Source organism: Neolamprologus multifasciatus, chromosome 1 (genome assembly GCF_963576455.1).
Source record: "Neolamprologus multifasciatus chromosome 1, fNeoMul1.2, whole genome shotgun sequence".
NCBI classification, from domain to species: Eukaryota; Metazoa; Chordata; class Actinopteri; order Cichliformes; family Cichlidae; genus Neolamprologus; species Neolamprologus multifasciatus.
Window position 1 is genome coordinate 21652345 of NC_140439.1, and position 27077 is coordinate 21679421.

The window sequence follows — 27077 nt, forward strand, 5'->3', positions numbered from 1 at the left end:
CTTTTGAGCGAGTAGAGCTCAGTTCAGCCCTCACACGGCCCTCTTCTGCTCCCTCAGTCTTGATCTCACTTCTGCCTGATTAAGCTGTAATAAGATGATCACACTACAGCCAATGAAGCCGAGACAGCAATTACACCATGTATAAAATACAAGCAACATACAATTTACTCCATCAGTACCTGTATTTTATTTCACTGACCTGACTTTTAAAATTTTATACTGAAGAGACTACTCAGGTCAGGTTAATTAAATAAAGTTTATCTCTTAAATATAATTTTTTTCTAGAAAACTGATTCCATGAAAACTGTGAATGTTATTTAAAAAAACCAAAAACAACAAACAGGCATTTAGGAAATCACGTGATTTATTTGTTCATGTTACACATTCTGTAACATTGAAGTTTGACATAACTATTTGCAGGCTCACGTCTGCTTCTCCACAAAGCTGTAAACAGTCACTGCTGATGAGTGACTTGAATTATTAAATATACTAAAAACAGAAACCTCAGCACTCTCAGGATCTGAAAGCCAAGATGTCATCAGTCTAAGGATGCTGACAGGAAACACTTTCCCACATGACACATGTTTCAAATTTAGCACTTAAGCGTCGTAGTCAGCGGAAGGTGTTGTTATTCCTGCAGGACGCTGAAACAACTGAACCCACTACAGACTGAATGACAATTAAGTAAGCTAGTTTCTCAACCTGTCATTCAATTTCCTGAGCTGAGTCTGGGATGCCGACTATTCCTTCACACCATGCAAAAGACCCTTTTCCTCTCTGAAGAATTGTTGCCCTTGGAGTGAAAATCCTGTCTGATGGGTCCTGATCACAAGGTCCAAAGCCTCTTTCCCTCAGGGCCAAGGTCACACTGGTTTCCCCAGCTGGCCCTCCAGGATCAGTCTTCCTCTGAGGAGAGCTGGGCTCCTTCATCGTGAACCTCTCTGTAGGCAGCCATGGGGCCACCGTCAGGAGTGTAGCTCCCCATAGAGATCTTCAATCCTTCAGACAGTTTCTGGGCTGCCAGCTTGGCCTGCAACTCCTGAAATTAAACACCAGACAGAGAAAAAGCTGACATGAATAGGCTGGTAAACAAAAAACAAGCACATTATTATAAAGCAGCACAGCCACTGCTATTAAACTCTCAACAAAAGTAGGACTGATAATGAGCTCAACCGCCTCCATAAGTTGACAACAACACACTGTGTGACGTACACGGTCCCTACGCTGCTTGAATGCTGCCCTCTAGAGACAAGAAAGCGTCTCAAGCAGGGCGGCCTTTACCTGAAGATTTCCATTAGAAGAAACAAAGAAATCAATGAACTGATCCTGAGCATCCTAAGGGTTCACTATTAACAGTAGAGCTGCACGATTTTGCATAAAATGAGAATCACGATTTTTTGGCTTAGAATTGAGATCACGATTCTCTCACGATTTTCTTTTCCAATATAAATATTTATTGCACTTATTAACTGCCCATCAACTTCGTAACAGTTGAGACTGAACATAAAAACAATAAATAAACATAAAAACAACAAATGTCTCACGTTTTGTGGTTGCCGCAAAATGTTGTATTGCTTGAAATTCCATCTCCACCGTTGCTCGACACTGCGTGTATAGAGCAGGTAGTGCAACAATAGAAAAATAGTTGCAGGACGGCAGTGTGTAGGTTTGTCTAGGGTGTTGATCATTTTCCTAAATCCCTCGTTTTGCACAGTGTTGATGAGAGCCAGCCATATCTTTAGCCAGGTGATAAGTAATAGCCTCCGTAATTTCTTTGTGCCTGCGGAAGTTCGACGGGTATAGGGAAGCACTGTATAAGGTTCCCGTTATTGATGTTTGGGTGGTTGACCGGGACGGATTTTCTCCTGTCACGTTCTTGTCATCCCTGACGTGTTCTCCGTTGTTTTTCCCCTGCTAATTTTAGCATCACACGGCACAGCTTCTGTATCACGTGGTATAAGGCTCCGCCCTTGTCATTTGTTGAGCAGGAAGAGTGAGCGCTTGTTTTTATGCAGATTACGTCCCGGATCGTCGTCTCTCTTTTTTTTTTCTTTCTTTTTTTTTTAAAATCGTTGTCATTTGAAATGAGATCGCACATAAGTATGAATCGAGATCGCGATTTTCTAACGATTAATCGTGCAGCCCTAATTAACAGCATCAACGAGTTCTCTGAGACTTCATCCCTTTATAAATACTTATTGCACTAAAGTTTTCTTTTCTGCAGTAGCTACTCAGTTTGGAATCACCAGTTACCTTCACATGCATGTCTTTGGACTGAGGCAGGAAGCCAGAGTACTTGGACAGAACCCACGCATGACACAAGAACATGCAATCTCCACAAACCAGCCTTCTTGCTGTGAGGTGACGATGCTAACCCACCATTGTATCAGCTGTCAATAAAAGTCCTGACTTTTTAAAAATAGTGAGAATCAAAGTGTGAGATGCTGATTGAATTTATGGCACAAAGGACAAGAGGATAAACATGATTGTTGTTCAGATAATTACTTAATTTTCTTTTTACCAAATATTAAATAAAATTTATGTCTATTAAAAATGTATTTCTTGTATAAAAGGAGACATTCAGAACAGCTTTGGTTGAACCATATTGCTAAGTGATCTAGTGAGGCACTGGCTGTTTCCACCCAGCCTGTTTAGCCTCCTTAGAAGGGCACTCGGCCTCACTAACCAGCTGCTTCTTGGTTTGCTTCTTCAGCAGTGCGGCTGACTCCTCCAGAGATAGGAGCTGGGCTGGACTGTGATGGAGAAGGGGGAGTCTGGCAGCAGTGATGTCATCCAGGTGTTTTCTGTCCTGCTCCCTCCTGGCTTGCACAGACAGCGGCGATGAGCCTTCAGAGGACTGACTGGGTGACGAGGATCCTGATGGAGAGATGTCACTTCTATGAGGCAGCCTGGAAACACATTAAGGTGCATATTATTTATACTCAGTTAACTTACACAGAGGACAAAAAGGCAGAATGGCAAACTATGTCAAATGTCTTACTGAATAAAATCTGGATTATTGGAGAATTTGTATTGGAAATGTTCAGAAAGTAGTAAATAAAGTCCACTCACTGATTTGGTTTAAATTTTTGCTTCCTGGGAGCTGCAGACTTCTCTGTTTTTTCCAGGACAGTTATATAGTGAGGCTTCTTTGGTGGTTGCTTTCTGAGAAAGTAATTGTCTCTTGCACTGCTGTTTAATGGCTCTTTGGATACGCTGCTTCCACCAGTAGTAGTTCCAGACAGCGTGACCCTTTCCAGGGCCTCCACAAGGTCACCCTCTTTTGTTTCATCAGAGTTCAGAGAGGCCCCACGAGCCGCCGTTTCCATGGTTTCCACAGCAGTCGCTCCAGAGACAAACGGCTCTCGTTGCTCGTCCAAAGTGTGGTTTTCTTGCACTTGAGCTGAGGCAGGTGAGGTATCGCTCTCCTGTGCAGCATCACCTGCAGCAGCGTCATGTTGCCTGTTTTGATGCGAGGCTGCTGGTGTGATGGAGGCAGCACACCGGTGAGCAAAAGCCTGCTGGTACTTGGACTGAAACTCTGTCCTCGCGACAGACACTAGGCTTCGTCTCCTCTCCTCCTCACTGTGGTCATCAATGGCAAGACGCACTTTATCTGCAAAGTCTTTTATCTTTTTCCCTTTGTCAGGTAGCGTCTGCAATAACTTTCTGCAAACAACACAAACACATCATTGCAAAAAGTATACTTCAAGCAATATTTCAATACACAACCAGAGCAACAATAAATGTCAGACACATACATGTCTGTAACCCCTCCCTGACCCCAAATAAGAAAAAGTATTTCATACCATGTTTTCCTCTTAATTGTTGATAATGGCAGCCAAAGCTGATACTGATCTACTTCATTGTCCTACTTCCCATACAATCACATTTTTAATAAGAAATTTAAAAAAAAAAAACAAAAAAACATATTATGTTACATTATGTGAACAAAATCCAGGAAAACTTGTCCGGAAATATTATGTGGTGCAAGTGTAACACAGAAAACTACTGATGCACTCCAACTTCTGATAAAAATTATATATAATTTTTGTAAAATTATATATAATTTTTTCTGTAAAACATATATATAATTTTTTGAGTAAATTGGCAGAAAGATACAAATGGAGGCAGTATGATGCATCTGATGCAGTGATGAAAACCTAAGGCCAGATTTACCAGCATGTTGCACCAGCACAAGTGGGTTTTGGCATTAAAAAAAGTATTTTAAAAAAAGAGTTTCTTTATCAAGGTGTGAAATATAGGGAGGAGAACATTTAAATAAAGCATATAAACTGATCTACCAATGCCAGCAACATGTGTTTTACTACTAACTACATATTTGAGTTTTGAAAAAAATAAATCAATTTGCACCTTGTTCTGAAATGACTGCACCCGTGTTTAGAAAACAGCCCCACATTTGTAAATCACCCGTAAAACTGAACACTCCTATTAGTGCCATTTGGCCTCAGTGACTAAATCTGGCAGTGTAAATGTCTAAGTATACTCAGCAGTTGCTGTTATAGGTTAACTGCATCTGTAAAGGTGTTCCCATATTAGTTAAACAGAAAGAGGATTTCTGTGTTTCTGATGGTATTAATAGTAATGGTAGTTTAACGTTTTCAAATGGTCTACTTTTTACTTTTATTTTAGTTAAATAAAATGTTTTGTTTTTTTTACATCTAGTTTTAGTTAACTATAACAAACTTGCTGGAAAACAGGAAACAGCCATCAGAAGATGCGTCATAAGTATGGAAATGGTCACTGACAATACCCTGGTAGGCTGCAGTTTAAATCATGCTGAACCGGTACTAGGGTGCCTAAAGTGTGTCAAGAAAATGTCCCTGACATCATCATCATTATTGTTACTACAACTAGCTCCCTGAACTGTTCATACAAAGCAGCATGCATCCATACTTTCATGTTTAAGCCCATGTCTGATCGCACCATCTGCTGCAGCAGAAATCGAAACAGGTGTACCTAACAAAGTGGCCGCGAGTGTTTGTTTTTTTTTTACCCCATGTTACAGCAGAGTAGTGTCGCCCGTGCATCGTTTTTTACAAAAGCATTTCATATATTCACCTGAGCCAAAGTGGACTTATATAAACACGTCGTCAGTAGATCATCTGTCTTAGTTTTAGTGCATATTCCTGAACACATAGAAGTCACTTTACCAAACCGGATCAAAGCTAACGGGATGGCCGTGGGCATAGGTGTCACGCTTCTCTCATACAACCTAAGGGTTAAACTTACTTGTTACTGAGGATCTTTTCTTGCCGGAGTAGCAGTTCCTGTAGTTCTTCTTTACTCAGGTGTCCCAGGTCTCCCACCTCTCCCTGGCGCTCTGTCCACGACGAGGACATCACTGTTAGCTAAAGTAAGCTAACTACAGCCATTCACAAACAGCACGAGCCCGCTTTAAACTTCAACGTAAACACGAAGGTTAACGGTAAATCTAACGGTTGATTGATTCCTTTTTTATTAGAGAGCTTCAGAAAACTCTTTAAGTGACAAATTCACTTCTTCAACACATGACACAACAAAGTGGGAACTTCTTCTTCTTCTTCTTCTTCTTCCTGTGTGGAAAAAATTGCCCTCTATCGCCCCCACTGCACGGGACACGGTAACACACCTCTTCCCTGTAAAGACTGTGAAGCTTATTTGCTGCCCTCTCCCGGTCAAACGTGGTAACCAGCCTGGATGCATGAGCTTTCTCTCTTAGCAGTGCGATCAGTACAGACAGTCTGGACTGGGCTGGTGTCTCAGATTTTCCACAGCTGCATTTCCTGTCCGGATGTTTTCCAATCCACTTCTCACTCAGCTCAACTGACAATGCATGACCCAAACACAGCTGTGTCCTCTCCACCCTGTGTCAAAGTTCAAAGTCAGTTTTGGTTGCAGCTGTGCCGTTGGAACAAAGTCTCTGCAGACTTTACCTTTAGAGTTCAGACTCTAAGTCAAAGTTTAAAGTTTTCCATTTTTTCCAGAATGTATTATTCCAAGACCTATTTCTCAAGTATCCCAGATACTGCCAAAAAGAAAAATGCTTCTTTTTTCCACGCTTATCTTTGTTAATCAATTGTAATCAAAGTAAACATTAAGTTTTACTTTTTTAGTCCTGTCAAGAGATTCATTCTAAAAGACACTTCTTCAGCTGAGAGTCAGAGAGTAGAAAGACACACGCTGCAGTTTTTACTTGCAAGGCCGGTCACAGAGCGCTCACACCAGAGTGGGGGCCCTGTGATGTGCGCTCTGTTCTTGCACTTGTCTCACTTTATTTATACACAGAAAAGTAATACAATAATGAATACATTTGTTCAGTGGAATGTTGATACGCGAGCATGTGCATATGTGATTGTGTGTGTGTGTGTGTGTGTGTGTGTGTGTGTGTGTGTGTGTGTGTGTGTGTGTGTGTGTGTGTGTTGGAATGTGGGAAGCAGCCCTTTTTCCTGGTAAGAGCTCATAACTGCTTGTTTAGCTTCTTACTATCGCTGTGGGAAGATTCAGATAAAAATATCAGAACAAGTTTTATAAAGAACAATCAGTTCTAAGTAATAAAAAGGTCATCATGCAGTATTCACAGGTGCTTCACCCCCACCTTTGTTGGAAGCAGAAAAACAGGGAGCCAAGGTCATAACTCATGCTCACTGACAGTTAGAAAGAATGTGAATGCTTAGTTTTGTGGCTGTGGCCTTTGTATGGCTTCCTTTCTCTTGTTTAGTAGCTTTCTGCCTTCACCTGAGAGGGTGTGCCTTTCAGGTGAAGGCTCTGTCCCTCAAAAGTGAAGCCAAACAGGTGTTGTGAGTCGGGGTGTAAAGGCACTGAGAAAAAAGCATTTGATAAGTCTATCTCTGAGAACCATTGTTCTTTTGGAGTGACTGGATTCAGTATAGAATGGGGATTCGCTACTACTAGTGGCATCATTTCAGTAATTTCATTTATTGCTCGCAGATCATGCACTAGACGGTATTTTGCAGTATTAGCTTTCTTCACCACTTAAACAAAACATCACTCTTTGTTTGTTTTATTATTATTATTATTTTAAATTCTCTTTTCTCAAAAACAGAAAATGAAATTGTAGTTGTTCTTGGCTGAGAAATACAAAACCTCCTTTTGTTTTTTTTCAAGACAAGAAACTAAGTTTTAATTTTTCTGCCTTGTCACCTAAAACAAAGTAGACAACCCAGCTCTCAGCTGGCTCTGAACTTATCATCATCAAGGTCGCATGGTGAGAGCCACTTCAGAAGTCACAGTACTCCTCACTCAAGCAACACGTCAAAAAACAAAAAAACAAAAAACTCAGCACACTACACAAACAGCCAAAACACAACTGAAGATGTTGTGCTTCTTTGTTTCCCTTGAACTTTAGAATAAACTTCATCTGCATTAGTAAATCATATGCCTAATCATTATGTGTCACTGTGATCCACAAATTTACTTATTTTTCAACCCAACAAAACAAAAAACAAATTGCTGATGGCATGAACACTTTACACACATGAGTCAGGATGCAAAAAAGGCTGCTGCCAAAAACAGTCACCACTGTCTTGCTGTCCTCATACACTTTGACACATATGAATGCACGGACATATCAGTTGTTTTTACTTCTTTCAGCCCTTCATCGCACTAACCCGTAAATTATTCTTTTGTTGTAGCTTTTGTTATATCGGCTCCACATTCCTAATCATGACTGGTGTGTGCAAATATCTTGGCTCATTTTGATTACTCAATGCACAGCTCATTATGCAGTGAATAGCTTGAAGCAGCAGCAGTAGCAGACAACTACAAATTGATATTGTGAAGTCTGCACATGCAATCATAAAAAGCCCTAGAATTCACTGTAGACGCACATTCATGCATGTTTATATAAAAGTGTGTTACTAAATAAAAAAAATACAAACCCATTTTTAAAGACTCTTCCTTGTAAGCGCAGCCATCTTGTGACACATTCAGGATCATTTGCACAGTCTTTATTATCCAAACAGATGCTGGCCTCTCATCGTTAATCGTAGTATTATATGTATCAACGAGGAAAAGGCACATCATAAAACTATTTCAAACACAGCTGTGGCAGTACAGACAACACCTGGATAACACTTGTGCCAGTGGCTCAGGAACGGCAGTCACCTCATTAAAGTTAATATCATTAATAACAGATTTCTCAAGAATTTACCACGTCCTATTTTACAATATTACCCTGCTTCCAATTAAAATAGCTTTCCTTTGACCATCAGGATCACAGAGTAGGCTGTCACAAAGGCACAAAGCATGGTAATAAATATTATATTATTGACAGTAACAAAATATCATATGTTTAATTTGTACAGACCACATATAAAATGATAGGAAAATACACGCAATAACCATATCGACCTTCATATGAGCAACATGAATAGAATAGATTCACTGTAAACAAAAGAAATATATTCCATATTATATCAGTTAGAAAAATATTTTTTGCATAGCATCACATCATTTACATCCTACATCAAGCTACTTTTATCATTATTAGAGCTAAGTGCAAACATGGGACAGAAACCCACATAAGACTTTTTTTGCTTCACTGGCCAAAAATCATTATCTCCGACATAAATGAGTGAGATATTACTGACACGGATGTGACAACTTTAAAATGACTTAAAACAGATTCTTGTGTTAGTACATTTTAAAAAGAATATTTTTTTTAAAAAAATGGCCAAAGACAATAGAGGTTTAAGGGAAAAAATCCACACTTTGGTCTAGTTAATATTAACGGCTCTGAATGCATAAGTAACCCTCTTATATTCACTATATGGACAAAAAATATTGGACAATTCTTATTAATACTAGAATTCAGTTGTATAAAGTCAAATGCCTGGCCAGGCAGTCTGTATTTACAAAGAATCGGTTGTTCCAAAGAGCACACTTTAATACTCCCGTTGCATGTTGTGTTGTGTCTGATATCCCAGTGTTGGTGTTGTCCCTGCATTATCATCATAACAATCTTGGTCCAGGATCAGCATTGCAACTGACCATTCACTTTGTTGATAAGAGGGGAGGTGGGGATTCTTTTGTTTATATAAAACGTTATTGTGTGTTTTATTAACTATATTCTTTATAAAGTTATGCAATGTAATAAATATATTATCAAGTTAGGTTGGCTGTTAGGCAACTGGCATTATCAAGTTTGCTAATGCCGGTTAGCATGAGCTTGCAATTTTAGCTAAATTCTAAGCTAATGCTTGGCTCACTGAATGCTCCAACGTCATTGGTCAGATGTAATGTTGATGCTGGATCAACATTATTATGATGATAACAACATCAACACGGGGATATCAGACCGTGAGTAATGTGCAGCTAGGTCGGTAGTTCTGTCCACGTAGTTTATTTACATATTATTATTTCCCACATATGTATTCTGAGTCAGCGGTATTCTTGAAGCACACTAGCTGATGTTTTAATGGCTAACCCGACTTTACATCACCACTTTTTCACTTTCAATCGTTAACGTTACTCTATGTTATATACCAACACAGAGTATGTTATCATATTACATTATCAAAATTTGTTTTTAAGACTGTTATTTTTTACAATTTGCTGTGAACAATTTGACAATTTTATAGTCCGTATAGTACGTAAATGTTAAGCTCAAGTAAGAGAATAATAAAGGATGTTACTACTGCACTACTCCAACCAGTTTTTTTAATACGCTTGTCTCTTTCCCAGCGTACACAGACTGAGTTAGAGGATACTATTATTTAGCTTTAGCTACATATTTACTGTTGACATACAGATTAGCTCTGTACTTAGCACTGATACAAAAAAAGAGAGGAAACACAAAATAAAATCCAACTGTCAACAAGTTTAAAGAAAAGTATTTAAACTGTTCACTCATGTTGTCATCCACATGGGACTAAGCTATCATCTGACAGGGAATCTGGATCAAACTAGTTTGTAACTGGGGACAATGACTTCCGTGAGTTTCTTTTAATTTCCAGTTTTTTTTCACTCCCAGTTTGATAAAATGTTGTTTTTGATTTTGTTGCTTATGAAAAGAAGTTTGTGCGTTACTTGTTAACCCTGTTTTCAGTAATTATACTAAGCTAAATGGCTTCATAGCTTCATTGACTCTTCTTATTTAAGTCTTGGCTCATGCATTTTCCAGGACTGCTACTTAACTTTAATCTATGTTTATCTTTGCTGTCATTTCCATGAGTTTCATGAACGGCGTATAAACTCGCACTCCTGATCGTGGTTGAGAAGAGGGCGGGGATGAAGTGGACTCTTCTGGCATGGAGTGTGTGCCTCTGCTTGTTTGTGCGTCCAATTCGTCTTCTCCAGGCTGGACCGGACTGACACCAGCTTCAGACTCAGATGGGTGGATGTAGGAGAATGTCCCACGCTCCTGTGGGGGTCTGGAATCCAGGAAGCGGCTGTACTGGACAGGAGTGTACCTTAGTAAACTTGAATGTAGCCTGCTGGGGGGAGGGTTATTAAGCTTAAACGTCCTTGGCTGAGTGGGCAGTGTTAGAGAGATCGATGGATGTTGAATGGGAGGTGATGATAAGGGTTGTGCCAGGGATGAGGGCGCTATGGAGGAAGGGTTTGGACTAAGCGACAGAGGATGAGTGGGTGATAAAGGCTGTGTGGGTGACAGTGGTTCGGTGGGTGATCGGAGTTTTACAGGTGATAGAGGATGATCAGGTGATGGGGGTTGGATGGGAGAGAGATGAGTTGGTTCACACTGAACAGGCTCAACATCATACCTCTGTGCTTCATGTCTGCAGAAGCACAGTCAGAAACCAGAGTGAGAAAACACCTCCTAATCAAGAAAACACAACCCAATGCTACTTAGTATCACAATCCTACCTGGGGAGCAGATCACAGCCTACTCCTCTCTCTCTGGTTTCCAAAACCTCTCGTGTCTTATTCTGTGTGGACATAAAATACTTGAGCTTGTCTTCTAATTCATTATTCTAGGAAAAGGAAAAGAGGAAACAAGAAATATCAGGTCAGTTACATGCAAAAGACTGTCGTCACTTTGCATGAAAAAAATGACCTGACGCTTGCAGCAACAAACAGTAGAGGGGGATTAACACAGTTATTCAGTTATTCAGTGGTCAGAAGCCCATGTGATCATCTGAAGCCATGAAGCAGATTATCACACCACACCACCAGTTATTAAAACACACAGAAAACACACCAGTCTCATCCTACCTCACACTCCACTATTGCAATCCTGTCCAGAAGCTCAGAGATGAACATGTCCTTCTGAGCAACCTGAGCTCGCAGAGATTCGACCTTCACAAATTCAGAAAGATAAACATTTTAAAAACATTATTTATATAATTTACAGGGAAAACAGAAATGGAAAATCCAGTTCACAGCAAACTTAACTAGAGTCGTTATCTAATCTCTGTTTTTCCATACATAGAAATGAGGCAATGAATAACTGAGCTATAAATACTTCAGTGAAGACAAATAATGCCCCTTTATCTCCAACCCCTTCCCATCAAAATTATGAACATGAATTCACCCCATTAGCATGATGTCGCGCCCTTTATTGACTCTTGTGCAGTGAAGTTCTCCGTTCCTTGTGTGCATTGACATTATCCATGGTTTTAATGGCAAACAGGCTACTTATGTAAATGTATGAGACACTCCCACTATAAAAACAGTGGAACAGAGGAGTTGAATCCATGGTCTACATACAGATAAATAAATCCTACTCACCTCCTCAATCATTCCTTTGACCTTCCTCTGTTGACAGAACACCATGTCGTTCAAGTGTTTGATCCTCTCGCGGAGATCACCTGCTTCACCTTCCAGCTCTTTGGACCTAAAAAACAACCACGATGTAGTCCCACATATGAAGGAAATAGGACTCTAGCACCCTGATTCATTTGCAAACATCGATGAAAAGAGTTATGTGCTTTTTTCCCTTCCAGGTAATTAATCTGCCTGCACAATGCTATAAACATCCTGAAAAACTCCTTTTCATTGCTCCAAAGAGCATCTTGCTCAACTGGTTTAAAGGGCCAAGCGTAAGCCACACTGCTTCAAGCTTCAAGGAAAAAAGTGTTTATGAAGGTTCTTAGCTGACTTGAAAAAACCTTTCAGGTCTGCACTTTAGGTAAACGTACGAAAGAATTTTAAGCTGAACCTTTACACAAAAAATAACATGTTTATTTTTTTAATTAATATCCCATCCTATTCAATTATTTCTCAGTATTATTGTTGGATGTGCTGTCTGAGGTGGGGTTTATCGTGCATCCTGTGTGTTTGCAGCTCCTTGTTTAAGATCTCTGCACCAAGAATGAAAGTTTATCCCTGATGTTGGAAACAGTTTGAGAAAACAAACCAAAGACAAAGAACTTCCTCACATCTAATGCAGTCTTGGCCAGTTTTATCCACTTTTAGAGAAAGGGCTGTAATAGAGCCTTTAGATTCACGCGCAGCTTAAATTTTCTATCTGGTCTTTAATTTGTACCTTTTGGCTACAGTTTTGTCAGTTCTGTCCGTCACCTCCATCAGGCGTAGGCGCTGTTCGCAGTCCTTCAGCTGCTTTTCCAGTTGGCTCTTCTCCTGTGGAAATCACAACATTTTATGTGTTTTCCTATGGCTGAATGAAAATCCTAATACTCAAAAGTTTGAGTCTTTTTGGGAAGTAAAATCACTGACATCGGTCGTCTCCTTAGATTACAGGGTCCTGATGGGAATTCTTTACTATTCATAACAATGTAACTTTGGCACGTAACATCCACCTGAAAAGATTCTCCTGGCAGGAAAACACTCCAAACTCCAACAATCCCTATCAGTTTGAGCATCAACTAAAGCAAGGCAACAATCCCAATCCATGGAGGCCCCACCCCACAGTCCACAGGAGTCAAAGGATTGACTGCTGGCACCCCCAGTGGTCCTGTGCCCAACCGGTTTGAGCTGTAGGGAAACCTCGGTATCAGGCATGTGGTTTTAAAGTAGTGGGTCCTAGGTGTTTTTGCAGCTGGCCAAGTGTTATGTTGTATGCAGTAAACATGGACTGAACTTCACTACGTGCACATGTATACGGTCATAACCTTTTACAGAAGGTTGCTTTTGTACATTTAAAAAGTATCATCTTCATCGTTTCCTAAACATTTGACTGATATATGTGAGATCCCTCAAAGTATTGTGTAATTTTTGTTTTACACAATTTTGTTCAAGGGTCAAGGGAACAGGAAGACATGTACATATGTTACATTTTTGACTTACCTTTCCCATGCAGTCCAGGAGACGCTCCACTTCCACGATCCTCTGGTCCCTCTCTGCAATCTTGGCTTCTGCGATTTTGATGTTTCTCTCCGCTTCCTCAAGTCGTCTGATGTACTCATCGAGTTGGGCCTGTGCAAACAGAAATATGTCTGCCACTCTTCTCTCAGCTTAGGCTTGCCTCATTGTCAAGAATTTTGTAACTTTTTTATTTGTAAATTGTGTACAGTTATTTCCTTAGGTAATCTACGTCAATAGGTTTGGTTTCTGCTGTCAAAATAAAAACAAAAACAAAGTGTGATGTATGTATGAATAAGGACCAAAGAATGCAGACCTGTAGGTTTTCAATCTCCTCCCTGTGCCTGCGTTGTTCTTCCAGCAGCTTTTCCTCATACTCTTTCTCTAGCTTTTCCGAGAGCTCCTTTAGCGCCTTATTGTTGGCCTCCCGTGAAGACTCCACCTGGACAGTCCACAGCATAGCAAAAATTAGCACTTTGCTCAACTGATTAGGCCACATTCTTCTCAGGGTAGAAGATGCAGATGCAGCTGATGTGTTTCTGTTCCGCAGCAATATGATATGTTAACAGAGCTGCTCGATAAAAGTTTGCTGTGTCTCAGATCACACAGTGATTTGAAAGCTGGACTCTCTGCTTTCTAATGTAAATTTTAAAAATTAAAAAAAAAAAAAAAAAACTAGGACAGGAGATGGTTTCTCAAAACTTCAGGAACTGTGATGATGATCGGTAAGGCTGGATTTTAATGTTACCTGCTGCAGAGATAGAAAAATGTTCTTTCATTTATTGATTTATTCACTGTTGGTAGGCGTCATGAAGTCCTAAACGTCCTGTCCTTCCATCACTCTTATTGACTCATCAGACCACTTTGTTACAGGACAGCTGAGCACTTCACTGCCCCTTTAAATGTACACAAAGTAGCGCTTGCACAAAACTTGAGGGAACATTTTGAATTCCACCCATTTATTTTGGCCATGCTGACATCTCGGTCTCGTGGCCTTGTGGCATTAGAAGCAGCCACTTCCACTGTAAAGTTTTGTGGGGGTTTTTTAATCTGTGGACATGTGGATTCATGTTCATTCCCACAGAAAGAGTTTGTGTTTGCGGGACTACCTGAAGCCTGAGAGTTTGGTTTTCAGCTTGTACTGCAGCCAGCTCGTGCTCCTTGTCTCTGAGCTGTTGTTGTGTTTTCTCATAGGTGCTCCGCAAACTTTTCACATTGTCTCTCGAGCTCACTCTCTTCTGACAGTCGTCCAGAAGGGATTTCTGCAAAGGGAACTTATTTTAGCCAGTGAAGACTTTTTGTAACAGCATCCAGCTGCCGGAGTAAAAAAGGAAAAGAAAATGTCTTCGGAGTGTTTGGTGACTTTGATTTGTTACCTGCAAGGTGAGGTTAGCAGATATGAGGGAACTGTTCATCTGATCATAGTTCTCCATGGCTGCCGTGCGGATCTTAACCTCTGACTCTAGACTCCTCTTGTGTGCATTGGCAGCCTGCAGAAACACGTGGCACACAGCTTTTTACAGATTTATGCACAGCTTTACAGGTCAGAGTTTGATGAGGAATGTCAGTGCATCCGGTCACATGGTGTTGTCATAATCTTTACCCTGAGTTCCTGCGAAAGCTTCTGCATTGATTGCTGCATTCCTCCAAACTGTCCATACATCCGCTCTCTAACCTTTTCAAGAGAATCTCTCACCTGCAAACAGAAACCAGGAAAACACAGATATCATCTAAACAGAAACCCACTCGGCATTGTATGGATGATGTGATGGTAAAAGAATGATTGGCCTGAAGGCTCAGTCTTTCCTCACCTCCCTGATGTATCTCATCTCATCCTGTAGGTGACTGGTTGTCCACTCGCGTGCCAGCACCTCCTGTCTATCCGAGCCTGTCCTCTGCACTACACCATACACTTTGAGCCCATGATGCTGCAGCGAGGTCTCTGGCACCCCATTGGTCATGTCTCCGAGGTGCTGAGGGAGAGAGGATCGTGCCGGTCAGGTTTCTGTAGCTACCTACCGCTGAGGCAGGCTTATGCTGGCATGGTGTCTCTGTGTTTGTGTGCACACTTACAGATGCACTGCATGAGTCTGCATGTACATGCACATGCATACATATGTGCAAGTGATCAAGTATTTCAGCGCCCACGCTGCTGTGCAGTGGAAATAAGAAGTTGGCAATGTGCAGCTAAAAAACGGTGCAGAGTGCATCAAAGGTGTCGTGTTTCTGCAACCCAGGACATGAGCTGCTACCCATTTCTGCCTATTGTGCCTCTAACAGCCAATGAAAACAGATGCACACCAGCACAGGAGCAGTGTGGCACAATGCAATGACTAAATAATACACAGCAAAAGTCCTGGGCACAAATAAAAACAACTTTAGCTCAGAGACTACATTTCAATCAGTATTTCAGCTGTAACGCAAGAGCAAGGTGCTTTACTTGATAAAGAGAAATGCAGCTAACACTTTTGTTCATTATCAATTGGTCTTCCTTGATAACTTTTATGTATAAAGTGCTTCACAGTGTACATGCGCCAAAATAGAAACACACTGTCGAGCATGCGGTCATATATCCTTATATACACACATTTGGTGTAAAATGATGAAGAGCTGTAAACAGACGCTGCAGGGATTTTTCTTCTGCTTAAAATGTAACTTAAGCAGTCAGTTATTCTAATTGAATTGAATGTTAATTGAATATCTAAGTAAGTCAAGTTTAAATTTTGCATGATCCAGCTCATTTTATTAGCTTTGCCATAGTTTATCACTTGAAACAAGTAAAAACAAATAGAAACACTTTGAACAGACCTGCTGTCTTTAAACTGTGATGGTCACAGCATTTGCCTAAGTGACCTGTGAGCCTCTGTTCATGCTGAATGTGTGAATACAATATTAATGACAGCCTCACGGTGCATGCGCAGGGCACACTCAGTGAAGCAGTGGCTGTTTTGTCTACCTGCTGAGGTGACTCCTGGCCAGGTGGACTCTCTCTTTGGATGAGCCCGTTCTTCCTCTTCCACATCCCATTGACATCTTTTTCATTTTCAGTCTGCAAAATAAAACAAAAACAGGTCAAGAACACTGATGTGGATGGCTTCCATTCAACCATCCTTCCATTCATTCTTCCATTCTCTTGACAGCATATCCAAGCAGGGAGCCTGGTCTTAAGTCCATTGCTAATTCTAACATCCATGTCTTTAGTACAAACAAAGCACTCAGTCAAACTCCACGCAGGCACAGGTTCAACATTCAAACACTACACTGCAGGTTCAACCCCATAACTTCATGTTGTGAGGCTATAGTACTGACCACTGAACCACCATGCCACCCATGATTCGTGTAAAACAAAACATTTTCAATTAAGCTTTATCATTTGTGTATATATTCTACAGCATGCCTCATGTGAGCCTAAAGTGCAGGATTCTAAACAAAAATGCAAGTAAACACTCTCTTGAAGTATTTATTTAACTGTATGTGAATATTATATAGTTTCTATAGATAGATCTATAGATAGACAGATTCTGATATCTTTTAGATGTCTCTACACAAAGAAGTCATTCATTGAGGACTACCACTCAGAAAAAGAGGAATCAGTGTCCACATCTCACAGAGATAAGAGCGAGGAGGAACAAAGACGCCAGTGTGGTCTCGTGGACAGAGCCCAGCCTCACATTTCTGCACCACTCAATCTACAGAGGACCTGCTGTTGAGAAATGGAAAAGGCCTGCTAATAGGCGGGAGGATGTGGATTCCAGCAGATGGGAGGGAAGCACAGCCATCTTTATCAGTTCGCTTCACGAAGCCCTGCGTGCTGCCCATTCAGCTTTGAACTTTACAATGTTTGACCACATGCTGGTCCGTGTTTACCTGCCCTTTGTAAGTTTTGTGGGAGAAGCACTCTGGCTTACTTTTCCTCTGTTGCTTGAGGAGCTTGAGCTGTTCACAAATGTTAAAAAAAATGCTCGGAGACAGCTCGGTAAAATAATCTTGCATCAGTGCATTGTCATCTAACACTGTCATTTGTTTGTATGAACTCACTCCTCTATCATATGACTGCACCGTCTGACCTGATTAGCTCCTTATTTGTCACACAAGCACGGAGGATGCTCACTGTAGCTCACTGGGCTGAACCGTGTTCACTTTACGGCTGTTACGGAGATGAAATCCAATGCTGCCGGTATAGAAACATCGTCTGGTAGCAGTTCTCTGTTTCCTTCCTCTGCGTGTGTCATGATTCACATGTGCTACATATCATCTAGGCCGCAGTCGCCGGTTGGATATAATCCACGATGTCTCGAGTTGCAGGACACGCCCTTTCTAACTTCACAGCGAAGAACCAGCATTCCTCTTGAAACACGGTATCGCTGGATATCTCTGAGAAAAGATATTTTGATCATTTCCTTCCTCGTTGATTAACTGGATGCAGTCCCCATTACCACATTCCTGCTGACCTTCATTTGACCTTCCATGGTGATGACATCTAAGATCTAAGATAGTGTAACTAGAGCGAAAAGTTATCTGAAAAACAAGCATCAGTACTCAGTGTAAACACATGTGCAGGTATTTTGCAACAACACAGTAATTACAGCAGCACCTGCAAAGACCTTAAAGCGCCACACTGAAAACATGATGAACAGATGAACTAGGCACAAGTTTTAACCTCTTGAACCTCTAACTGGCTCCAGCCTGGTATTTTCTACTCTGTGCTGCAGTTCCACGTATACTTTAAGCTTCAGTTTGCTGTTGAACTTCAGTGAAACTGAGGCTGATGACTTTCGGGTTTAGGGTTTAGGGTTCAGGAATGACAAGACTGCTTTCAGACTTGCATCAGCGCTGTAAAAGGTACAACCAGCAGTCACAGGCGACATGTTGTCTAATACTTTCTGATAGGAAAACTTTTTTCACATGATACAAGAAAACAGGAGTGGTAGTGTGGAGTAAAGTGGTATCTTTATGACAGCTTTATGATGATTGTGAAATACCTCACTGTAAAGAAAATCTGCATCTGGATTGGTCTCAGAAATCCAGTTTGTGTTGCCATGAATCCCGCCCCCAACAGCGGTGATGTTACTCTGTTACTCAGCTGTTTTTATTTTTAAAAACACCCTTCTGTTCACTCGTTACATCGCTTGTTCCCATTTTCATCTCACAGACAGATGCTGACGGTGCTGCTGGAGTCACCGATGTCTGTTCTGGGACAAACCGGCTGCCACTCGCAGAGGGCACAAATCTGCATCCTTCCCAAACACTAAAGTGCACATCAGCTCTAAACACGTGCGCTTCCCTCCACTCTGTGTTCACACTTCATCAGACTGTCCTTTGTCATCAGTTCCAATAGTTGCAGTCACACCCTCCCAAAGGCAGCCACATTCAGAGATTACTTCAGTGTGCTATCAGTGGAAAGAGTGGACATGTTGTACAAGGTTCATTCAAAACTAGCCATTATGTTTCTGGATCCTGCACACCGCACAGTTATACAAGGAAAAACCTCTCCTCAGAGATTAAACTTAACCCAAGCATTGCACTCAGTTCTCGCACTTTTGCTCTGAAACTTTGGCATCAGCCTCCGATCACAAACAAAGACCGGGGCAGAGCCACCAACAGCAAACACCCACGCAGCCTGTGGCGTCGACTCAGCCATAATTCACAGGATCACAGAGCACACCAACAAATATTAAATGTGACTAAGAGTAATTCTACACCTCGGTAGGCAAATATTAATTTCTCATGAGCTCTGTTTGTTTTAGTTACCATCCTTTGGAGTTAATACTGTTAATACTTATTAGCATTTTCTGTTCTGTGGAAGAGTGTTAGAGCACAGATGGAGCAGAGCTTTGAAGTAAATGTAAAACAGCTGTGTGGGCATTATCTCTCTCACACACACGCCCTCCTGTCATGATTGCATAACTAGACCAGATGATAAAAAGCACATAAATCTCAGCTTTTCCACCATCTTTCTTTTAATGGTTTATAAGATGAATTAAGGTGTGTGTGGGAGGGGTTTCTGTTTGGTTTTTATTGGTGCTTTTACTCCCACACGTCACTATTTCTGATCAGCAGTGTCAAACTGAGTCGAGTGTGATGACGTTTTCTCTTTAATGTAACTTTACGTATTGTACCGTATGGATTTGAAGCCGGTTCTGGCCGGAGTAACAGGGTGGAGGTAACACTGAGGGAGACGCAAAACTTACAGTGTCTGACTTTTCAGTTTTTGGCTCCTTGTTTCCATTTTCTCCGGGATACAGAGTCAGTCTCAGGCGTCTGATTCTCCTCTGGAAAACAAAACAAACACACACGGACAAAAAAGGCAAATGTTTGAATTTAGGGGAATTTACAGATGGTCATCATGAAGAAAGATACAATTCAGATCTAAATATCTCGGACATTGTGGCAAAGCTTGAACTGTCAACTAAAAAATTCTGTGAGCTTATTCACATACAGCAGCAACAGGGCACCAAACAAAGTTTATGTAAATGCAAAACAGAGTAAAATGTAAAAATGTAAAACAGATACATGGAAAGTGGGAACTCTTTGATTTTTTACTATTTTGAGGTTTTTCATAAGAAATTTAGTACAAAGAAAAAAACTGAACTCTTCAGCAGACCCTACAAGCGTGCTTCACTAAATATTATGGTACGCGTTGACCTGCATGAGGCGACCATGGGAATAAAATAAAACGTGGGGCAAGTACAAAGGCCTGTTTTATCAGAGAGCTATTCAAATAAACATGACAGCTCTGCCTCCTGCACGCTCAGCTCCCATTACACACTCGTGTAAGTGAACAGAGCCACACGTCCTACAACAGAGTCAGAAAACGTTAGAGAGAGAGATAATGGATCTCTTTGCTTACAGACAGGAAAACAAGTGTCAGCAGAGTTAAAAGCAACAGCCGACAAACAGAAGAGGGGAGGAAAAAACACTGGACTGGACAAAACACAGAGAGAAGAGGAGAGCAGAGAGAAATGGGGGGAAAGGCAGAGAGATCTTCAGTGTTCTCGCTTCTCTCGAGCTTCTTACCTCTCTTAAAGCCTCTGGAGAGTCCTCTGTTGTGGTGGTGGAAACAGTTGGTCTTGAACCGTAGCGAAGCATGTCTCCTCTAATGTCCACTCCTGGCTTCTCTTCCTCTCCCTCTCTGGCTGTCCTCCCACCCTTCCTCTCAATCTCCTTCCTGAGTTCTGCTCAGATTCTCAGAGCGACCATTCGCCCCCGGCCCCAGCCTGGGAACAGGAGGGAAATTCCACTCTAAGTCTGCTTCTGCTGCTGCGTCTGCAGTGGGTATCCTCAGGGCTGCGAGGTTCCCCCTCAGTCAGTGAAATGATCAGGTGCAAACCAGCTCTGCTCTCAGCAGCACAAACACAACAATGTCATTGTCCTAATTCCAGCCAGACTGCTCCTAAAGCCACCTGACTGACAGGCTTGTCAGTCACTCAGCAATCCTCTCTGCACTGACTACGTCTCTCTGCACTCCCATCAGACCTGTCGGGCCACATTTCACCTGCTTCGCTCTTTTGCGCCTCCTGGCCCTGAGAGCAGGACTTTCACAGGCAGGGCGGGTCCTTTAACTCGGGCTGGGACAGGTGGAGCACGCCTTATCAGAGGGAATGGCTAATAAGAGGAGCCCACGGTTCACATGAAGCAGTGAGACAATAACTGCCTGCCAGGCCTGTTATACATGTAAGAGTTATTAGACTTAAAACACATTTAGATTAAGTTTTGCTTTGTGAGAAGAAAAAAAAAACACATTGAGTGGCAGAGGTGGTTTTTTAAAAGACTTAAAATAAAGAATTTTCATTGAGATGGAATCTGATTTCTCCCTCTTATTCACTCGCTCTCATTATTTGCTCTCGCAGGTAGGACTGCCAAGTGCATTATGGGGGCTCTTATATAATAACCTTTAAAAATTAAGGGTCTTCATCTGATTGAAACCTTTACATAAACCAAGAGAGTTATTCTTTTTTAAATTTGCTAATAAAAGTCCATAATATAATTTAAATTGGAGGTTATATGTAGGAAGACAGGCCATAGAATAAAAAGACAAAAAACAAAAGCTCATAGACTTCCACTTCTGAATGGACAGTATGTCATGCCCTGTGATTTCAAAGGTCTGTTTATATCAGAGTTTATTAGCTTCCTCCTGTTACTTTCCTTCTGTGTCTGTTTCCTGTATCGAGTTTTCCTGTATCGAGTTTCCCGCTTTAGTTATTGTTACTTTCTTCCTGTTTTACTTTGCTACTCAGTTGTCTTCTGTCTTGTGTTCAGTCTTACTTCCTCCTCTGTGATTGTGCTGATTGTGTCCACCTGTGTCTTCCCAGCTGTGTCTCTGGTCAGTGTGTGAGTATAAATAACGCTGTCTTACCTTTGTCCACTGTTACAGTGTTTGCTTACCCTTAGCACACTTCCTTCTGTCCCCCCTGCTGGATTTAGATTAACTTGTTTATGGACTTTGTTATTTGAATTTCATGCACCAATACAGGGGCGCTTTTTGTTTGTTTCACCTGCGTCACCTCAGTCTTCTAAACAAACCGTATTTGTTCTGTTTTCAATCGTACAGTCACAAGCTTTAAGATTTAACGTGCTGACTGAGGCCTGTAGAGTCTGAGATGTTGTTTTTTCCCCTTTTTTTCATTACATGATCTGACCTGGGGTTGAATTTGCTGGGAAGATTGTAGCATTGTGTTAACACACAGCTGAATGATACAGACCAGTAAACCGACAGAACTTGTGCTTTTATAGAGGTGCTGATTGTGACTTAATCGAGTGCTTTTCATTAGCAGCACCTGGCTGCTACTTATCCTCCTAATGAAAACAGCGAGGGTGTTGCTTTTCCACATGACTGTGAATGCCAACCAGCCAACAGAGGAGGTGCTACACTAGATAAATTATTGATATCGTGAGAGGGATGAAAAGAAAGACCGCACTGCAAACATGATTTTTTAATGTTCTTCCTTACCACTCCATGTTTCACTTGGTTTTACACTGACAAAATATGCGCTCTGCTTATGATTATTCATGCTGACAATTATCTTTGAGGACCAGAAGCACAGTCTTCTGCACAGCCAGATCACATTCCTCTTTTGAATGGCTGCAGTCACTCCCTTTCAATAGAAACTAGAGACAAAGTCTCTGAAGAATGAGGAATCAAGTTTAAAGACTCAAGTTGCCTGGCAAGAGCTCGTTCAGCTGCACGTGGTGCTTCATCAAAGCTTTGCTGTTAGCTCACGTCAATAAATATGATGAGAAAAGCTCGCAGAATAATACGAGATGCATTTCTACTGGACTCTGTGGTTAATCGTTAACCAGACATCAAACAAATGGTGCTTCTGCAATCAGTAAGGCAGCCACTCTGTCCAAGTCCAATGTCATATGGAAGTTCTCTCTCATAAATGTGTGATATTCACCTCCCGTCACAATCACAATGTCACTCTCTGGATTAAATCCACAGTACTGGTGTCACAACATCAACCAGATTTACAGGATGAAAAAGTTTCAAAAAAATACTTTCTAAATAAAGAAGCAACATGAGTACATTTATAAGCAGAAAACAGAGCAATAATTCATACATGACAAATAGTAAAATAGAGTAAACAGTGTTGTTAATACTGTTAGTAAACAAAGAACACTAAATAGCGATTTTAATTCATCTTTAGCGATGCTATTAGTTATGTCATAATATTGTGACATAAATAATAACATTCTTCTTCTTACCTAATTCCAGGTCACAGACAGGTTGGAGTCTGTCGCAGGTATAGGGCAAGACGTGGGGTACACCCTGCACCAGGGCTGGGCAACTCCAGGCCTCGAGGGCCGGTGTCCCTGCAGGTTTTAGATGTGTCCTTGAACCAACACAGCTGATTTAAATGGCTAAATTAGCTCCTCAACATGTCCTGAAGTTCTCCAGAGGCCTGGTAACAAACTAATCATGTGATTCAGGTGTGTTGACCCAAGATGAGATCTAAAACCTGCAGGACACCGGCCCTCGGGGCCTGGAATTGCCCACCCCTGCCCTGCACCCTGGACAGGTCACCAGTCTATCAAAGAGTAAACACAAAGAGAGAGAGACACAACCTCATATTCATACCTGCAGCCAACTTAGATCCACCTGCTCCACACAACAGACCCATGCTGTGGGTAGATTTAAAGAGACTGTGAAGCAACAGTGCTGACCAGTAGACCACTATATGACCCGTTAGTGTGTTTTTATTCATTTATTAATCATTCACAAATGTTACGCAAGCCTCCAGCTACACAGTCTTTTATTTATGACGCCACCACCCGATCTTCCCATTTCACGCTCTTTAAAGCAAATGTAAATGGCAATTTTAACTTTATAATAAGTATGATTGAGTTTTTAATGATTAGTAATAAGTGCATAAGGATGTTTTAGGAATGTAAAAAATATTAGCTGGAGTTTTAGTTCTACCCAAAGGAAATATGGTTAAACTGGTATGTACAGGTTACAGATTAAGATTAATCAACTGATACTACCGTAGCAAGAGCACACAGAGAGCACAACTCCCTGCGGAGGGCAACAGCTATACTAAAACTTTGTAGTTTACTCACTGTCCCGAATATCGTAGTGAAGTTTGGAGATGTTACATAAAAAACTGTGGGTAATATACAGTTTTTACTGATTTCAAATTTGATGTGACTTTGACCCAATTTTCACCAAAATTAAATCAGCTCAAGCTGTATCTGGTTTATACTGTCACACAAAATTTGTGGCTGGAAAAGCAAGTTTTTGCTCAGGAAACTTTTACTTTTTCCGGCCTTTCTTTTTAATTGACGAAGGCAGAAGATCGTGGTTTTGAATACACCAGCCAGCTGGGGCCTGTTTCTGTGCAGAAACAGGCCCCACCTGGCTGTGCTTGTTCTCTCTGAGTACCCCAAATACTCGGGCTTCCTCCTATCATTAACAGCTACAGGCTCCAGCCCCCCTGTAATAAACACGAGGAAATGAATGAGTGATGATGGCGGTAATTGTCAGATTTGATCAGTAATGACTACTTCTGTAAACTCCTGATCACACAGTAATGACTCAACATTAACAAAATGCTAATGTCATGTATAATACTACTACAATCCAAGCTATTAGAATATATTTTCTTGGACACTTTAAGTACATTTAAAAACAAAATGCATACTTGCATTTAACTAATATTTCCATTGCAGGAGTTTTACGTAGAGGAATGTGTATTACTGTTGTGACTTAAAGTATCTGAGCACATTCACCACCACTAGAAGACAATGATAATTAGAGGTTCACATTAAACACAGTAATAAGGAGACTATTGTTTGCAGGTGCCTGCAGGTTACAGGTGTTTGATCTTTTTGGTGTGTGGGACTGGCTGTTTGTGTGGGATTTAGCTGTTGAAACCGACAACAGTAGTTGGTGACTTCTCAGCATCCCTGCAGCAGTGAATTTCAGCTTGTAGTTGCTGCTACTGTCATGATCCCTGGTTTTGGCCCCAGGGAGTTTTGTGCATTTAGTGTAATATTCTGTCTTTAGTTCCTACTTCATGATTATTCCAGCGATGAGTTTCAGTTTTGTATTCGAGATTTGGTTCATGTCTTGATTTTGATCCGACATCTCTTTTTTCATGTTTAATGTGAGTCTTCCAGTCTCTATGTTTAGTATATGTTCTTACCTAGCTTCCCTTTCCTGGCCATGTTTTCCTTGCATCCCCGATTGTTGCCATTTGTTTTATGTTGTTCTGAGCTTTGTTCCCTACCTCTCTGTGTATAAATGGTCCTGCTGTATGATCAACCCTTTATGTATAAATAGTCCTGATGTCAAATAAATAACTTTCTGTGTATAAATAGTTAAGATGTCTGATCAGTCCTCTGTGTATAAATAGCCCTGTCTTCCATCTTGTGTCAGTTTGACCATGGATCTCGTTTTGTGGATTTCAGTTGGCTGCAGTTTTTGCAGAGTCCTGCATTGAGTCCTCAGTTCCACACTTCATCATTCCCTGACAGCTGCAGCAGCAACTTTACAACTGTTGACAGACAAATGCTGCATCTGTGATGAAATGACATGGTTTCACAACGCCATGCTGTTTTTAGAAATGTGAAGCAAGCAGGTGTTGCTGTTGGAGTTCAGTCACCCAGCATTAATGAACTTTAGGCCACTGCTTTTGAGGTAATCATATTTCCATTTCACGTCACTTCATAGCAAAAAATGTACTTTTAACTTCAGGAGAGTAATCAGACAGCCAGTGCACGAAATACTTCACATTTGCTAAACTTCGAACACTGAAATTTGCAAAGTAATGCACAGGTTTTATTAATAAAAACTCACATTCACTGATAATGCTGGTGTGCTAATTTGATGTCACCTGATTTCGCATGACCTGGAATGGAGTTTAAGCTGTTTTTGTTTTACAAAGTAATATATATGTATACTGAGAGATTAGTACAATGTTGAGCCTTGATTATTGTTCCTGAGGCGGCCATCTAACCTGTTGGGCAAACTTACGTTCTTAGCCATGTTTACTCTTTCAGATGGAAAACAAACAAAACACTCCTGTTGTGACACAGCGATAGACGTTTTCCCAGCCTCTGTGCCGTAAATAAAGGACAAGACATTTACAACTGTCCTTTAAGGCTTTAGCCTTTATAGCTGGCCAACAAGTTTTGATAACCCACCTATTCATTGATCTAATGTCAGGAATCAATTATCTCTTTTATAGTTCTGTGACTGACTCCACTTGATAATGATGATTGATGATGATGTGATCGTTTAATAATTAGAAAACAAACAGAGAAAACTAATCTGACACCAATCTGGTGATCTCATCTATATCTCAGACTACTGTTTTTCACAGTGAGAAGTAACTCTGTGCACTTACTGGGGTAGTTTTGAGGTATTTTGAGGTATGGGTGCATTTTAGATTAGGGGTTTCTATGTGAAACAAATGATGACATTCACACCCGTGTACAAAATAGCTCTACACTGGTGTGACACAATGTTCAGTAATAACAGGTAATAACGCAATATGTATTATCAAATTATGTACAATTAATAATAATCTAATACCCTCAAAGCCCCTGTCAGCAGGAGCTTTGAGGGTATTAGATTATTTTATTTTGAGGCTGCAGGTAAAGAGTGTGAATAGTTCCTTCACTGTAGGCAGTGCTGGAAACACCCTGAGACCCTGAGAGCAGGTTTGTCCTGCTGCACTGTAACATTCAGCGCCTGAGGCATCCACAGGATGTTTGTTTAGTGTCTCTGAGTGATGTTACTGCTGCTGATCAACACAGAAAAAACACAATACAACTCTGTGGGTGTTGGTTTAAAAATACACATTGAATTAGTCACAGTAATTTAAAGTGACGTATTATTCTCTTCCTTCTTGCTTCCTTGTTGCTAACACATATTTAATCAGCCAATCACATGGCAGCAATTCAGTGCATTTGGACATATAGTATCAGAATGCGGATAAAAAGGTGATTTAAGTGACTTTGAACGTGCTGTAGTTGTTTGTGCCAGATGGGCTGGTATGAATATTTCACAAACTGCTGATCTACTGGGATTTTCCCACACAGCCATCTCAACAGTTTCCAGAGAATCTTGATGAAAACAGAAAATATCCAATGAGTAGCAGTTCTCTGGCTTGTTGATGTCAGAGGTCAGAGCGGCCAGACTGATCTGAGCTGATAGGAATTCAGCAGTAACTCAAATACAACAAAGGTATGCAGAAGAGCACCTCTGCATCCACAATACACCAAATCTTCAAGCAGAAGACCACACCAGGTATCTGTCAACTAGGAACAATAAACTGAGGCTTCAATTAACACGTGTTCATCAGCATTTGGGCAATAGAAGACTGAAA

The 27077-nt window shown here is 41.0% G+C and overlaps 2 protein-coding genes across 7 annotated transcripts; both read right to left on the reverse strand.

Moving 5' to 3' along the window:
- Nucleotides 1–346: 346 nt before the first annotated feature.
- Nucleotides 347–7026, reverse strand: polr2m (RNA polymerase II subunit M). Its single transcript, XM_085159358.1, has 4 exons — nt 5254–7026; nt 3073–3669; nt 2687–2909; nt 347–1039 (listed from the first exon to the last, which is right to left on the reverse strand). The coding sequence occupies exons 1-4, from the start codon at nt 5361–5363 to the stop codon at nt 896–898; spliced, it is 1074 nt and encodes a 357-aa protein (XP_085015484.1). The 5' UTR covers nt 5364–7026; the 3' UTR covers nt 347–895.
- A 929-nt stretch (nt 7027–7955) lies between these two features.
- myzap (myocardial zonula adherens protein) lies at nt 7956–23344 on the reverse strand. Of its 6 annotated transcripts, none has more exons than XM_085159325.1 (15): nt 22951–23344; nt 20263–20908; nt 19437–19517; nt 16202–16294; nt 15057–15218; nt 14849–14941; nt 14622–14735; nt 14355–14507; nt 13562–13687; nt 13231–13359; nt 12470–12564; nt 11713–11818; nt 11197–11280; nt 10849–10910; nt 7956–10760 (listed from the first exon to the last, which is right to left on the reverse strand). In XM_085159325.1, the coding sequence occupies exons 2-15, from the start codon at nt 20332–20334 to the stop codon at nt 10160–10162; spliced, it is 1971 nt and encodes a 656-aa protein (XP_085015451.1). In that variant the 5' UTR covers nt 20335–20908; nt 22951–23344; the 3' UTR covers nt 7956–10159. The 6 variants fall into 6 exon arrangements, with proteins under 6 accessions (XP_085015451.1, XP_085015442.1, XP_085015434.1 ...); XM_085159316.1 differs by having other exon boundaries at nt 10849–10955; nt 20263–20462; nt 22951–23343; XM_085159308.1 differs by having other exon boundaries at nt 10849–10955; nt 22951–23343.
- Nucleotides 23345–27077: the final 3733 nt, after the last annotated feature.